This window comes from Gopherus evgoodei, chromosome 15 (assembly GCF_007399415.2).
Source record: "Gopherus evgoodei ecotype Sinaloan lineage chromosome 15, rGopEvg1_v1.p, whole genome shotgun sequence".
Lineage (NCBI taxonomy): Eukaryota > Metazoa > Chordata > Testudines > Testudinidae > Gopherus > Gopherus evgoodei.
In genome coordinates, this window is record NC_044336.1 from 10,631,539 (window position 1) to 10,648,842 (window position 17,304).

Here is a 17,304-nt window from a genome sequence, read left to right on the forward strand (position 1 = left end):
TCACTAAGTGACTGTACTCCCTGAATGGTCAGAAGAACCAACAGATCACCATTTAAACCATGTAGCAATAGCAGCACACTGGCTGCTCAATGCACTCCACGGCTGCAGCTGGGCAAGATCTGCTTTTTGCCTGGCCCTTGCTCCACCCATTGCCTGCTCCACTCCAGCCTTAGTCCCTGCCTACCTCTAATCTCCTGATTCCTAAATCCTGGCTCTGATCATTGGCTTGACTCCTGACCACCTCTGGTTCTGCTTCAACCACTAAGTCGCACTGTTTGCACCTTGGTATAGAAAAAATGGAAAGCGTAAACAGGGTGTAACTTAAAGGTTCAAAAGGCAAATAAAAAGAATCTAAAATTTATTATTTATTAAAAAGTATCATGATTTTAAGCCAATCTCATATTTTTTTGGGTGGGATGTCTGTTTCATGACATTTGCATACTTAGGGTTTTTAATACTGCTATATAAACTCGTTTGTATGATGCATACAATGGAACTCTACTTATTACACAAATCATTTAAAAACACTTTTTGTATTATTACCCACTCTTGCAAACCAATATTGAGACAGATTTAAAGTTTGCAATTCCTTATATGTGTGTGAGCTCACAAGGGAATGCGTGAGTGTAAAATTACTGTTCCAAGCCTTCGAAATATCTCAAATCTAATGGCTCACCAATACCACAAGCATCCAAATTCAAGTGGTTTTATGTTAAGTGGTATATCTACAGGTGGGAGAAACAGGAAAAAAGATGATTTCATCTCTCCATAACATTCCTTAAGTTACATTTACCTCAGCAGGAGTGAAATATCCAGTCTTAAATCCTTGGGAATGCTCTGCTGAAGTCTCCCCTAGTCAGTTGGTCTATGCACATGGTGGCAACTTCCTGATTGTTTTCAGTGTTTCTGTTATAAAGTTTCTGAAGACCTTTTGCTCTGATAACATCTCCTTTTTATTAGCGTGGAGCTTGAACACAGAGGTGTTTGAAATAAGGATCCAAACATTGCAACTTGAAAGAATTTATCTATGTATGTAGTACTATTATTTATTTATTTAAGCACCATATATGAACATAAAAAGGATACTTCAGTATTTTTATAGGGTCAAGGAGGGACATGGATCAGTCATGCTTCCCATCAATGCCCGGCTGGGGACGCTGATGATCCAACCTGCAGACCGAATTTGATGATGAATCCTGGTTGTGTGCCACTTGAGGCATGTTGCACATATGCTAAGAAGACAGGGCCAGAAGTGAAGTCAGGGGGAAAAGTGTGCTAGAAAAGAGAGTTAGTTGGAGATTGAGAAGAGAGGTTGTTGTTGAATGTAGACGCTGTGACATTACACCCCATATTTGTCATACAAATATTGTTATGATATGAATATAGCATAACTAAGATATGTTTTATGCAAGATGGGTCATGTGAGGTATCATTGAAAAGGTTATAATCTACTGAATGTGTTTATCCAATTTGTATGCATGTATCATTTCTGTATCTGAGGTTAGGAATGTTGACTTTGTAACAATTACAACTGTGTGTGTATTTGGGGGAACGCTCACCAGATAGTAGGCAATCAGCCTGAATGAGCCATTTAAGAAGGACAAAGAACTTTGAAGATACTAATCTCCCACCATCTTGAGGTGCTTGCTGGGATGTTGCTTTGACACTGATGGGTCATCTGATGATGTCACCTGGTACGGAGTACCACCTTGGACACTGCTGATATTTTTCCATAAGGGTTCCTGCCTTATGTAAATTCTTTTTAAGGCTGGGGAGTAAGCAATCAAGACTCTTCTCCATTGCCTCCCCATTCAAGAAGGAAGATTGCTAAAAACACCTGAAGGGAAAGGCAGGGGCTGAGTCCAGGCTCAGACAGGGATCCAGTCTCTAAAAAGAAATAACTGGAACTCTAAACTACAGAAACTCTGCAACCTGCCTAAACCAACATTTAGGGTGAACAGTTTACATTTTGTAACCGGTTTCTTAAGTGTATTAAGCTTAGCTTGAGTGTTTTGTTTTATTTGCTCAGTAATCTGCTTTGTTCTGTTTGCTGTCCCTTCTAATCACTTCAGATTTACCTTTTGTAGTTAATAAAGTTATTTCTTGTTTATTTCAAAGCCCAGTTTGTGCAATCCATATAATGGTGGCAAAGAGCTGTGCATATCTTTCTACACATTGAGGGAGAGGGCGAATTTCTATGAGCTTGCGCTGTGCAGATCTTTCTATACAGCGCAAGACAATCTTATTCTGGGGTTTACACTCCAGGTGGTGTGTGCACCAGAGTGCTGGCCATTCCCCTAGCTGATTTCAGTCTGTGTCTGCAGCTGGGTATGGCCTTGCCTGGGTGTGTGCTGGAAAGGGGTTTGAGAGCCTGACACACCAACCCAGTGCAAGGAAAACCCAGGCTGATAGGACCGGCGGGCTTTGGGACCCCAGCACATCCGCTGGCACCCCAGAAGGGGAGGTCCAACCTGTCACAGACCGTATTAGAAATCAAATCAAATGATAGGTACATGATAGAAACTGACAGTTATTAGTGGTTGATGATGAAATGTTGCTATTTTGGGTCTGTAAATAAACAGCTTCATCTGCAAGCACCAGTTCTTTACCTCTAATTCTTGGTGAATAGTTGGGGGAGGAGAGTGTTTAAAACCATAGATTTGTTAGACTTTTTTAAAGTGTTGGAACATCTCTGAAAATAATTCTTATCCACGTGTCAAGCTTTCAAGAATTGATTGTGAAACATAATCAGTACCCCACCTTTCTTTCCCTGCTGTTTATGGTGTGCCATCCCTCTCTGCTACTGATAATGCAATGTGCCGAACTTTAAACAAAAATGCCCCACATCTCCACCTGCTGTCTGGGAAAGCACTTTATTTCCTATGGTTTTGTACAGAGTGTTCCAGAGAGTTCAGTGCGGCTCTGAATGGGCTCCAGGGACTGCCTGAACAGATCTGAATGCCAATAGGGGCACAGTTTTCATCTCTGTAAGAAGGCAGTTTTTCTGCATCATAGCTGGTTTGCATTTGAATGGGGTTCTTATTTTGGGCTCAGAACCAGTTTACTGATCTATCAGTTTCCTTATATGCCATGCACCATGTGATTGGAAAATGGATAGGGTACAAATTCAGGCCTATTTACATTAGTCTCTGTATCTTGAAGCACAACACAAATAAAAAGTATATCCTTGCTAATGATAACAGGGAAACCTATTTCGCATTACTGAAATGATCAAACTGGTGAGTAAGCAAATAAAACTTAAAAAAAAAAATCAAGGAGGATCCATTACAAAATATCTTAATTTTGACAGTTGTAATTTAGCTTAACATATAACACTTCATAATGTGCTAATCATATTGTCATTGAAAAAATAAAGCAGTTTTAGTAACATGAGTCCTAAATTAGCATCTGCTATTAAATCTGTCATTTTGGTATGCAAATTATAAAGGGTGTACAGATTAACATAGTGCACTTTGGCTCATGCTGAATGACTGTGCAAACTAATTAGCAGAAATGTCTAAATGATTTTTGCTTTGCCAGATCCATATGTTTTAAGTTAGATTATTCATAAAGAACTTTTGAAAATTGATCAGTCTGTACTTGTCGGTATGACTTTTATTAGTTGGTTTCAATTAGAATAGAGTTTTTTTTATGTAATTTATTAAACCTTTTGATATTTAATGTAAGTGGGATAATAAATGCATTTGATATTCATGGGATGTTGTGTTATTCCAGAGAGGCTGTTATAATTTAGTGTCATTCAGTGACCACTTATAAAGTGTCACCACTTCTTAATACTGATCTACCTTTGAGTGCTAGCAATCATGAAGAACAGTAATAGAAAAAGCTATTTGCTGCTAAAGGTTAGATAGACATGCTGACTTAAAAAAAATAAAAAAACTCAGGTTAGTATCACTTGTTAGTATCACTGGTGCAAATGCACTATTGCTGAAAAATTGGTTTTGCAAAGGACTAGCCAGGGTCTTGCTGAAAACATAGACAAATAAGGTTTTGCAATTTCTTTTTCAAGTTTATAAATTAGGAGGAGGAACTGGATATACTAACTTTGTTTGCAGTCAGAGGAATGTCCCCTTTTCAGTGTCTGAAAAAGTATAGGTAGCCACATTAGCCTTTTTTTTTTTTTTTTTTGTAGGTCATAGAGTCAGAGTTGGTGGGGTGGGTTGAGAGAGAATGGAGGACATCACTGAGGGAGAGAGGAGCACTGCACAGTTGATTGTATAGCATAATGAAAGCCCCTAAAGCCTCAGACTTGCAAGCACGGAAGAGGGAGAGAAAGTCGCACTGAATGCTGTGAAATGAGAGAGGCAGCCTTCCCATTCCTGAAGCAACCTGTGATCTTATCTCCAGTGCAAGCAAACATGTCCTTTTAGCTGAAGGTGTCTCTGCAGTATTGGCTGCAAGGAAGACAGAATTATGAAGTGGGGATTTATTACTAGCCTGAAAAAGTAGATGAACCTTCAGGGTGTTGGGACTAAAATGTCATTAATAACATCACTTTCTTTAATGCCCTTCCACATTTCTTTGCATTTGTAATATGGTTTAGACAAAGAGGATAAAGGGAAAGGCTGAAATTTAAATTTTCCCTTACTCCAGATTTAGATTTTAATACAGCTTGTTTTTTCTGATGTAACTTTTCTTTTAAATCCTTAGGCTCAAAATAGCAAAATGAAGTAAATGTAAAGAAGAGCCTCATCCTCCATCTGGTATCTTAATTTTCTCCAAATCTCATTTTATTCTCTCTGTCATAGTCATTCCTCATGTATGCAACTGCTACTCGGTCAAAATTTTGGCTTTATCGGACACTGGTGCACATATACTTAAAAAAAAAATTGAACTGGAAATGTCAAGACAGTTTATGGGTTTGCAAGGCATTTATTAATCTGAACAGTTCTGTTTTGTTCCTCTTGAACCCAGGTATCAAGCAAAATTAGTAATGTAAAAAAAAAGAAATTGTTAAGGACAAAGTCTGAAGGGCATTATGACATTTAAAAGGAATAGCGTGTGATGAACGTAAAACATGTGGTCCTCAGTGCTTTGTAGAAAAACATTTTATTTCCAAAGCCATCTGTGAACTTTTTTAACAAAACAAAAAAGTAAAAAAGAGAATCTGTTCCTCTAACACATGTCAGTCTACTTGGAAGATCTGAATCATCAGCACATCTGAGTCCTTATATGCTAGCAGATGAAAGGGAGGAAGGGTGAGGGAGTGAAAGGTGAGTTGCCCAGATAATCCTCTTATCTGTGATCAGATAAGAGGGGAAACTAATCAGTCAGAGTTTGCGAGAATCCTTTTCATCCCCCTCCCTGCAGAGTTTTCACCTTGATACAGTCTCTCTATCTCTGTGTTCCTATACTTTTTTAACATCAGGCCAAAATGTCAGGTCAGGAGCTGGTATCCATTTTGCTAGGAGAAAAAATAGCTAGAGGAGTTAGGCTGACAGAGGTCGATAGTCTTTCTAAAGCTACTGGGAAATGAACAGTTTGTTCCCAGCTTTAGAGAGCTTTTTAGTGAATGTCTAAAATAAGATGTGAAAAACTGGAAAAGTCCCTCAGACCTATTGGATCTGGAGTTTGCATTCTGGAGAGGCCAGACTGGAATCAGGTAATTTAATGTGCTCTCTTTCTTCCTAGGTAACCTACGGCTCCTTTGACTATACATCTCTGCTCTATCTGTCTGACTACACTGAAGATTTTGGTGGTGGACGATTTGTGTTCATGGATGTCGGTGCTAACAGGACTGTAGAACCCCGAGCAGGTAGGGTTCTCAGTTTGCCTTCACTATATAACTCTCCGTAGACCAATTCCTGTTCTCAGTTAAACCAGTGCTACCCCAGTTGAAATTCCACAGTATGACAGGATAGAATTAAGCCTAATGTATTTCAAGTGGGTAGTCAGTAACGTGACCTGGGACAGTGGATAGGCCACATTAATGATTAATGGATTGAAGGCAGTAAAATGCATCCTGTTTCTGACAAAAGTTTAGTTACTTAGGAAGAAATGGTGAAATAGACTAGAAATGGCCAAGGTTTGAGTTAATCTGAGACTGGCCAGGCACATGGAATAACTGCCTGAAAAGCCACAGCCTTCCTTAAATAGGATTCACAAGATTGTCTGTCTTTCTAAAGCCTTCTCCTTTATGGCTAAGAAGTACTTTTCCCTAAGGTTGATTTCCAGTCTTCCACTCCCTAAGCCAGCTGGGGCTGGAACTGCTGTGGAGGCAACTGTTCCTGGGAAGAGGGAGCTGTGTGAATGTTCAGCTCTTGCTGATCTCTGTCCAGTTAAGCAGGGGCTTGCCTGGGCTCTGAGGGTACCTGTATCCTGGCTTTGGCCACAAGAATGAGGAGAGTTGTCGTGTTGTGTCTTGAGGGTCGAGAGAAGATAGGTTAAACTTGGAAATGTCAGCTGGTGAAAAATGCTGCCACCTGTATTTTGAGAAGTATTTGCTCCAGGAACCTTGGCTGTCAGTTCATTTCTGGGTGTAATTCAAAAGTGTCAGTTTTAACAAATAAAGCTTTAAATGTGTTGGATTCTGGTTAGTGTGGAGAGCAGCTCTCTCTTAACCAAATACTGGAGGTGTTGAGATCAGCTGAGGTGCTCTAGCTAATATTCCCTTGATTTAATTGCAAGAGGTCCTCAACTTGGAAGCTACTTCTGTTCACCCCAAGCCTTTTAACTTCCAGGTCACGCTCTAAGACCCATTTGTTCTCCCAGGCTTTTACTGGAGAAATCGGAGGAGCAGAAGGATGTGGGGGTAGTGGAAAGAGTCTTTTTTTTTTTTTTTTTTTAGGAGGACCAGTTTTTTGCACATTTCTCGTAATAGTTTTTATATTGAATGTATGTGGCCTAGGCACTGAATGAACACATTAGTACAAACTGAATAAAGCAGGGAAAAAATGGGCTGTGAGCTATATAAAGAATATGCAAGTCTGTTATGGGAAAGGAGGTGGATTTTTTCCTGTAATCTGTTATTCTATTCAGATTTGCAACAACTCAAAGGATATCTTTGACACATTCTTCAAATGTTTTTAAAACTGGCACGTAAAAGAAATGAATATATCACATAAACTGTAAGTGCTTTGGGGTGAGGACTGTCTTTTTGTTCTGCATTCATACAGCACCTAGCACAGCAGGGCTCTGGTACATGCATGGGGCTTCTAGGTGTTACCTCAATACAAATAACCAAGAATAGTGATAACTGCAATTAGGCCATTACCGTGTCTTGAGTTTCACTTAATTTTGTTTTGTGGGGATATATGGGCCTCTTTGGTGTTACTCCAATGAACTCCTAATCATTGCCAAATTAAGCATTTCGGCAAATGAATAATTTTCAGAAGTAACTACTGATTATGGACACTTCAGCTGTAGGGTGTCTAACTTGAGGCACTTTAAAGGAGCTTGATGTTCAGAAAGTGCTGAGCGCCCACCATCTGAAAATCAGGTCCTTTGAAGTGCCTCAAACAGGGCATCTGAAAATTCAAGCACCCAAAATCATCATTAACTACTTGAGAATTTAGGCCCTGATGCCTAATTTGCAGATAAGTGCGCATTCAGTGGGGTGACACCAACCATCTGGTTAGTAGGCACAGAAAAGAAAAGCTCTAAAGAATATTCTGAGCTCACAACATGCAGTCTAAGTGCATGGCCTTTTCTGATTCAGGTGAGTCTGATGCTTTGCTTCTCTCCTGAGAGAGAAATCCAATAGAAAGGCCATGAAACTGGAAGAGGGACTGTTGAAAATAATAATGTAATTTCTAGAGACGTCCCAAAGAGTAGTCAGCACTGTCACTACAGCCAGTTGCCATTGGAAGTTGGTTGTTGGGCATTAGGTGGGTTAGCTAGATTGTGTTGGATGTAAAGTCATTTGTCATAGGGTCTGTCTTTTCTGTGTTAAGTACAGCGATATTAACATTTATGGTGCTACATAAATTATCATTACCAATAAGTGATTTGGAGACTCCCGAGTGAAAAGGAGAAGGGGCTGGGAAATTTGAAGTGAAGCACAATGTAAAAGCACAATGTAAAATGCCGTCTTGCTGTGGAGTGTTAAGATTCCTCTAAGGACCCAGAGCTGTGCAGGGAAGACCTCTCTCCCAAACTCCAGCTGGTCTAATACTCAGATAGTGCCTTTCTCTCTCTCTTTTCTCCAACCCCTCCCCATTGTGTGGCCTTAGGTAAATCTGCAGAGAGGAGCCATCCAGAGGCTTCAGACTGTAGGATCAGAAGCAGCCAAAGCAGAGACCTTTTGGTCCTCTGAACATTCAGAGAACTTTGTACCATTTTGACTGGTCATTCTCTGCCCTGTGTTGATTGGCTGTTTGCTCCAATCCTCCCTTTTCCTTAGAAGTCTCTTCACTTTAGCTTCACTCACGCTACACCTGTCTTTCTTATCAGCTTGTCTCTGCCCTGTCCTCCTCACCCTTTCCTCTTTCATTGTCCCGTCTCCCTTCCCTTTTCTTTCCATGTAGCTTATCTCCTTCTAACTACTTCCCCCCAACTTGTGCAAGTAACATGATGTTTGCTGCCACATCACAGGGTGCCCTTGCCCGCACGCTGTGTCTGTCTTGTATATTTAGATTGTAAAATCTTTGAGACAGGGACCAGCTATTACCGGTGTTTGTACAGTGCCTAGCACAGTGGAGCTGGCTCTTAGGCACTACTGTAATTAATAGTGTTGGTAAAATGTAACTTATATGAGAGGGTCCTTTTGATTAACCAAGAAGAAATAACTCTAGAGGACTTTTCTATCATGGAAGCAAGCTGTGTTATAATTTTCACTTTCAGAATGCTTCTCTGCTCTTCACATTGTTCTCTGACCCCTGCTATTTTTTCTCCCTAAATAACTGTTTTATGAAATTTCTGTCCATAAGTTTTGCTTAATTCTCATTTTTCTCAGAAACTGTTTTCCAGTGGTCCCTGACTCCTTGCCAGCTAACTTAGCTGTGTCATAGCTCGAATATCATTCTGAGTGTAGAAAACATTTATCTTTCTTATTGTTGCAGTTTTAGTATGCAGCACAGGAAAACCGATACCATGTGCTGAAATAAGTGCCTAAGTTTCTTCTCAGACAATAATTTGTCTGAGTGTCAAAGATTACAGTACAAAATTGATGAAATAGAATAAAAAACTACTCATTTGAAGGGAGATAGTAAATTAACAATAAACCATTGTAGGATTTCTGCTGGATAGAAATGCTGCAAGGACACTCTTCACTATTGCCCCTTGAATGTTTTTCATAGGACTGAAAGTGAGGTATAATTCCTGGGTGAGTGAATGCACTAGTTTCTCAGTGACATGGCAAACTACAGTTGGAGACTAATTTTTAAACCATTGTCTATCATCTCCCAAAATGTTACTTGTATACAAGTATATGCAAATATATAGAAGTTTCCTTTTCTCACAAATTAAATAGGATGGATGGGAGAGAGAGCGCAATATGGACCATCTTAAAGATATTAGCATCACTAAAATGCTGACTAGTTTAACTCTTAAAAAACATCTCTCATGTTATTTAATATTACCTTTATGCCCCATACTCATACTTTATATAGCTGATCACCTAATTAAAGGAGTTAAAATAACTTCTTAATATAGAGGCCATTGAGCTGAATGTATTATATATGCAAAACAAGTCATTATATTATTTCACCAATTCACATGTACAGACTTTTGGCAAATTGCCAGCAGACTCTGCTGTATGGAAGGAACCCATTTTTCCTAGCTAGCTTGGATGCAATCAAAATAATGTGTGCGTGTACTCATGTCTTTCTGTTTAATTTGAGACCCTGCTGTAAGTATCTTACCAGTGAGAGAGCTCCCCGATAGAGTGACATTGCATTTGGGGCTGAAATGAAGAGCATTAGAACTCTTTAAAGGTAATGACTATTGCTCCCAAATGGTATGCTTTTCCTCCTTCTCATCTCCAAAACCAACGCTTTGGAGTTTTTCTCAAATATTCTGTCTGTTTGCTCCATCTTCTCCCCCTCCAACACCAGCCCAGTCAACTTTAGTCTTCTTGAATGCAGTTCCCATTTCACAGCAGTTCAACCAGTTCTCCTTTCATTAAAGAGTTTTTGTTGCATAGGACCTGTCTGTTCCAGGCAGCAATGTGCACTACAGGGATGTGAATTCTAAAGCACCCCCACCTCTTGTGCACTGACTTGGCCTATGTAGAGTCAGTCTGTTTGGCTTCCTTTTCTACTCTTGCTGGAAGCTGCCAGCTTTTGCTTTCTGGGATTTGTTTATAAGTCAAAATTCTCATCAGTGGCTAGTTACGTTTAAAAGAAGATATTGACTGGCACCTACAAGGTTGACTGCAGTTGTGACTGGAAACTCTTAGGGTTCTGTCTGGATTATATTGTTCATAATGCGCTTTAAAAATAAACGTTTTTCACCAAATTAAAGTAATGTTAATAATAATAAATAAAATCAGTTTCAATACATCTTTGCATTTCTCAGTAGATTACTCTTTCATGGGAAAGAAAAAGCAGAACCCTCTTTCAAGCAGTAATGATCAAAATGCTATAAAATCAGCATATCCCAGATGCATTCTTTTTTGCCTGTTGTTAATACCAATTACAGCTACAACTATTAAATACTTGAGTTATTTTTGATGCCAGCAAAAGTTAGTGGGGTTTGTATAAACTGGTAATCTTTTTCTTAAAATAAGGTAGCCAAAATTGGAGTGAGGTGCAGAATTCCAATAAGAACATCAGTAGAAGCTGCATAGTTCTTGAAAGAAATTCCTATGTTGAAAAATATGAAACAAGAAGACTTTGATCATCCTTTCCCCAACGTTGAAACTGTACCTCTGTTGTTATAACACTTAATCTAAACTATCATAGACTTGAGATGAGGATAGTTTTACTCAAGAGAAGGACCTAAATGCAGCAGCAATTAAAATCTGATTCTCCAAAGCAGTATTCCTCCGTAGTTGAGGCTCCATGAACACAGTGACAAGCCCACCTGGCTTCTGTGGCTTTCTGTTGCAGGAAATATCAGAGTAAATTTAGAAACATTAAATAATTAAGACAGTACAGAATTCCTTTTGGTGGGGGATTGATATTAAATTCAGTGTAGTTTACACTGCTACTAAATTTTCAGTGTGCGGACAGCACACAACTGCAGTATAGACATGTCAAAGGAGAAGCTATAGATTTCTTGTGGGGGCTTGAACTCCTGCTCTACTATATCTTGCTCTCCTACCCGCCCTTATGGATAATCACATTAGCTGGATGTATTTGCTAAAATGGTCATCAGTGAAATAGTTAAGTGTTGGCATTGGAAGCATCATTATTTTTCAGAATTAACTGTCCACTAAAAAAGTTTGGGACAATTTGCACTTGCTCTGATTTATCCTCAATTCACATTTGGAAGGTTTTCTTCGCAACAGTAAAGGAAGAGCTTGCATTATGCTGCACAGTTCTCTTTAAGGTTTGCTTCTGTGTCAGATATTATGGTCATAGAATGGTGGAATATAGCAGGGCCACTGCTTTAGTCTGGGATACTTCTGGGAGATCATCAAACTTTGATTAATATGAAAGTAACTGGAATAGATGTGGTGAATTCAAGTTCCTTCTAAGTTCAAGTTCTATATATTTGATACTTTACACGTTTAAAAGAAAAGCTTTATTTTCTTCAAACATTAAGGGGGAAAAAATCAGTGTATCAGAGGTACGGACCTTGAAGATCCTGAAGCAAATGAAAACTAATAGCACAGACAGGCAGTGCAAATTATTGGCAAAAAGGTGTCCTTGTTATTTCTCGGAGTTGCCAGAACTCTCGCCCCTCTCTCTCCTCATGAGTTTGCTTCTGTTAATTCGAGGGGTCTGGGTATTAAAACCAAGAGTACTTTAAAGTATGAAAACTAATTAGCCAAAGGCAATAGCAAAAGCAACTAAGATTAGGTCCAAGCTATGTTGGCCAAATCTAAAAAGCCTGCAATTATTTTTGTGTGTTTTAAAAATGATAAATTTGCAAAGACTGAAGGGATAGAAGGCTAAATCTCAGTTAATTAGCAATGACAGAAAAATAATTTAAAAAAATCAGATGCATTCCATACTTCCAAACAGGGTTCTTTTACTACTCCCTTACTGCATTGCCTGAATGCCTTTTTTCCATGATAGCCTGATCCAGACTTCTTCCTCCTTGTAACTTACCAATTTTATATTCTGCAGAGGGTTCTCAGCATGCCCTGCTCTTAAAAGGTTAGTATCCTACCACATATTGTTTTTTGAGGGGGCGTATATTATATGTCTAGAAAATGCCAGATCCATTAATTCAATCAGCAAGACTTCAGTTCTCTCTTTATCTTGCCACTGTGGAGTCCAGGCAAACGAAAAACTTGCAACTTTTGAGGAATGGGTTTGGGGTGGGAGAGATCTTCTTTATCATGACAAAGTTGGAACAATTTCCATTCTGTGATTCCGTGCTGGGAAATAAGGGAAATGCAAAAATAACTTCAGTGGAGCTGTTATGGTGATTAAACACAAAATTCAGGAAGACCAACCATAATGTGCCTGTCGAACACTGGGACAAACAGTGATTCTGATTTCTTGCAATATTTGATGTTTTTTCTTGAACTCGCAGCTCCTAGAGTCATGTAGATGACATGAGTGTATCAGAGTTTAACTTTTATTTTTTAAAGTAAGTGTCTAGCCTTCGTGGCTGTGAAGAAAAGCTTGAAAACATGAACCCTAAATTCTCAAAAGTCAGAAAACAAATGAAAAATATCCCCAAATGAATATTTTTGAAAAATCTCATGATTTTTGAATCTTGGGTTTGGCAGTACTGCAGACAGGGACAAGGACTGACATTTTGAGACATGATTGTGTTCATGTCCTGTGATCCTGTCATGCTATAGTAATGATAGAAATAGACCCTCCATTCTAAACTTTTGCTTTTATCTGCTTAGAAACAACATTTCCTTTAACCTGAACTGTGCTGTGCTTGTTCTCAACTCACAATTGATTTTGTTTTTTAAATGGGTGGCGGAATGTGAGGAAGAAAACTTTTGCGTTTAGATTGTGGAACAAATATTTCATGCTTTAAAAATATCCAGATGCATTTTTTGTGATTGGATAACTCAGAAACCAGATTCATTTTGGACTGTCAAATTTGACCTGTGCAATGCGGAGCCCTCTTTGGAAAAAGTAGGGTTTTATAAGTCTGAGAACGTTTGAGTTATTTAGAAATCCTGTATAGCTTAAGGGCACAACATTCATTATTCATATTGAAATAACTGATGCTTCAAGGCCTTGATTTGTCAGTCTTTCCTGCTCAGGAAAGCACTTCAGCACATGCATGAGTTTAGGCACGTGCTGAAGTGCTTTTCTGAATTGGGGCCCAAGAATGGCCTTCTGGATCGCTCTGTGATTTTGAATATGTAAGTACACAACTTGAAATAAATGTGGCTGTCTTTATTACAGTGGTTAGACATCATTTGACTGTCCAGTGACATATTCACAGAAGTGTATTATAGTTTTTCAAAGTGAGATCTTAGCTGTGCATTATTGGGTGTATTTTTTGTTAACTTATTAAAAAACCAACTCAAGGAAATGCACTGCTAAAGACTGCAAGAATGGAATGCTACGATGGAAAATATAAACGCACACAAGCCAAGAATTTTCAGATTTGAAGTTCCCATAGCAACAGTAAGGCAGCCACGATAATTATACTTAAAGCATAAATTTAGTAATTCAGAGTATTATATTACATATGTACAGTATGGTGAAGTTAATGATGCCATAGGAACCCATTTTTTAATTTGACATTTAATCTCAAATTTGTAGTTGCTTTGATGTTTCTTTACATTGTATATATGAAGTTGGAAGATGCCTTGTAGTTTGGAATGCAAGGGGATTAATTTTAGTCAGCTTCTTGCGGTAGGCCTAGGTCATCTCAGTCTGGTGGTAGATCACCAACAGTGAAAGCTACGAACCCCATGAGTTACATGGCAGCTATCGAAGTCCGGTATCATAGTAAATGCATGGGGACATTAGCTGCTACAGTAATTCCCAGCTGACCAGCACTGCAATGCATAGACCTGGCATATAGGTGAGATGGCACTGCTCACAAAACAGTAAGTCACTACAAAGATGACTGGTGAGATGATTGCATAAAAATTGTAGAAAAAAGTATGAAGAAGTAACATGTAGCAGGATCATGAAAGAAATCCATTGAAGCAAATTTGTACAGCAACTGTTTTTTTCTTTTTTCCATTGTAGAGCTCTGAGGATTTTCTTTTTCCTTTCTCTTTTTGGTGTTTTTCTTAAGAAGGAGAACATTCTTCTAGACCTTAGTTTCTTACTGTAGTAATCCTTAATGCTGGGATAGTGGTGTCATTAAATGAGCTAGTCTTTTAATTAGACCCATAATGTGATGGATGCCTGGAAGCTCCAGCTGAGAGCTGCAAACTGGCATGCTGCTCTTTTGAACTATGTTGCAAAGTCATTTTTCAGGCCATTAACAGTGATCCTACCAGTGGACCTGCTGAAGGGAGAGTGGAAGAATAAACATTTCTCTTAGAGATTAAATGGTTAATATTTTTATAATCCATTACAATCAGGCATATAAATTAGTTTCCTAGAGTTACACATATTAATTAATGGAGGTACAGTTGTGTCTGCTGATAATGGATGTCCGGTTAAACTTCCTTGATGACTCCTGTGGTGTCTGCCTGGAGACTAGCATTTCATCATTGTCTGAAGAAGAAAATGTATAACAGAAATGAGGAAAGCATCTCGGGGTAATTAAGGTATCACAGATTCTCTTAAATGAAACCAGCTTGATTGGAGGGATGACACCTAGATGAAATTCTATCCTGAGAAGTAGGAGGAAGGATGTCATCATATACACATACATCCCTAGCTTCAGTAAAGTAACTGAGCAGATTCTTTCGGTATTTAAAGTGCTTTCTGATCTTTGACACTCTTGCACTCTTCCTGACATCACCTCTGCTGTCAGTAATTAAGGTTTAATCATAAACCTCATTCTTTTTAATCAGGTTCTTGTTTCAGAGCATTATTCTTAGTAATCACTTATTTCTTTTCAGCATCTGGAGAGTTTACACTGCTGTGATCAGGAGCAGAATGCAAGCTTGATGGTTCATTAAAATAAGAGCTCCCACTAAAGATCTTCTATGTTAGTCATTTTATCTGTTCACATCAAAGACTTAGGGTTTGTTTACACAGGAATTTTGAACTGGTTCAAGCTGAGTTAATCTGCATCATGTGTATGCTAGCATTTGAGAAGTAAGGCATCATAATGCATTAACTCAGCTCTTATTGCAAACTCTGGTGTTCTCTTGCAAAATGAACTAAGTGTGTTAAGAATTGAATTTGTTTTGTTGTTCGTGTGCATGCAACAGTTGCATATCACTTTTGCATGCCTCCAATGGCATGTCCAAGTCAATAAAACTTTATTTTTGATTTGCTATATTACTGTTTGTTGTCCAGTAATAAAAACAGTTTGAAATTCATCCATTTGAACTCAACACTGCGTTGAAGCCAGAACTCTCTTCCATAAAGATGGAACAATTAATGGATTTTTAAAAAGTTACATAGGCAAGGCCCCATTTCTAACACCCGTAGTCTGTACCACACAGCTCACCATGATCCCAAACACCCTTTTCTTTATAAATTCTGCAGCCTGATGTGGGGAGCAAATGATAGGCACATGAAAGATTGCTGCAAGGAGCCAGCTCTAAGTGCATCTTTCCACAGAAACTCAGGGCACCCCCGAAGGCATCTCCAAAAAGAGGGAGAGAGGAAGTGGCCCGCATAAGGGGTTGATGATACACAGCAGCAGGGGTATGGTAAGAAGTATGGCAACGAGGGGTAGATTGGGAGAGAGACAGCAGGGGGGACAGCCCTGGAGTTGGGGCACCAGGATGCAGATGAGAAGAAGGGATCAGGGGAGAGGTTGTAGAGTAGGGTGACTAGACAGCAAATGTGAAAAATTGGGACAGAGGGTGGGGGGTAATAGGAGCCTATATACAAAAAAGACCCAAAAATCATGACTGTCCCTATAAAATCAGGACATCTGGTCACCCTATAGTAGAGTGAAGTGGTCTTGATGAGATGCAGAGAAGGCAGTTTTCATTTCTAGGTGACCCGTTAAACTGTCAGCCTTCCTTTGGGAATTAAAATGTGAAGTATGAACTGCTGATATTTTGAGCAGCCAACTGCAGTGGTAGAAAAAAACAGACAGGGAGGGAGTCTGTTGAATCTAAAAAAACATGTATATGCTTAGTGATAAATGGACAGCTTAATTACTTCTGTACTTAAAAACTATAATTTAAATAAGTTGGAAATGCTTGTGCATTTAAAGTAAAAACGTATGCATGAAAGTAGTAATAATAATTTAGAGAATTACAGGCCAGCTGTGAAAGAGTTCAGCAGGCCAATCACCGATTTTACTCATAAAGATCTAGTAATTTCTGGGTCTAGAAAATGAATTCAGAGCAATAATTTTAACTAATAATTATTCAGTATCTATGGTAATTTTAGTCTTCTCTGGGCATTAATTTCTCCAGCGTGTGACAGATTTTTCAGCTATCTCTGAGGGGGAAAAGAGTAAGAGATGTCCCTGCCACAGTAGCTCTGATGATGAGGCATTAACATTGGGCATCTAGCCAGGAGGAATTGCCTGCTTCTGTTTTTTCAGTTACTAAGCTGCAGTCAGTCCCTTTAGTGTGTGCAACTCTGATGTTAGCAAGACCAAGATTAGGCAACATTTTCCAAAACACCTCAAGCTCAAAGTGACTGATGAATTTAGATTCTATCCTTGCGTCAGTCTTTCTGTGAGAAATCAGATTTGCATAGGTGAGCAGCATAGCATTTTCTTACACTGGTGAAGCAACTTGTTGCTTTGTTTTTATTATGTGAGGCTAATCAGGATTTAGGGTACCATGTACCATGAGAATTAACCTAGTGATGCCAGATGTTTATTAGTTTGTATCCTGTTTCTTTGTTCATGTTTGCCATTATATTATGTTCCAAAAAGCAGAGCCAGCTATGATTCTACAAAAGGAATTCATGTTTCCTATTTCTATAATACGGAGGATGTGTGTTTTAATTGTGTGGCTTTCATATTAATAAAAATGAAGAGTCAGTGGCCCGGGATGTTGCTGGATGCAAAATGCTGCTCAAGTTTCCCTTCTATGCAAACTTAACCAAAGAACCTCAGTTTTGTCCTGTAGCATGCCTGCTAGTCTGAGCCTTTCTTAGGCACACTGCCAATGTACCAAATTGTCACAAAAGCCACCACATAATTTGACCCAAAGAC

General features: G+C 38.9%; 1 protein-coding gene across 6 annotated transcripts in view; it reads left to right on the forward strand.

The window, feature by feature from the left end:
- The window catches only part of OGFOD3 (2-oxoglutarate and iron dependent oxygenase domain containing 3), a 91,666-nt gene that overhangs the window by 56,550 nt on the left and 17,812 nt on the right, over positions 1-17,304 (forward strand). For 5 of the 6 annotated variants that reach the window (XR_003996585.1, XM_030534043.1, XM_030534046.1 and 2 more), the window contains one exon: positions 5,653-5,776. Coding sequence is in view for 5 of the 6 variants with exons in the window: in XM_030534043.1 (XP_030389903.1) it covers positions 5,653-5,776 (124 nt within the window). In the remaining variant the exon portion in view is untranslated. Of the gene's footprint in view, positions 1-5,652; positions 5,777-15,070; positions 15,385-17,304 lie in introns of those variants that run through there. The other variant, XM_030534045.1, reaches the window with a different exon arrangement.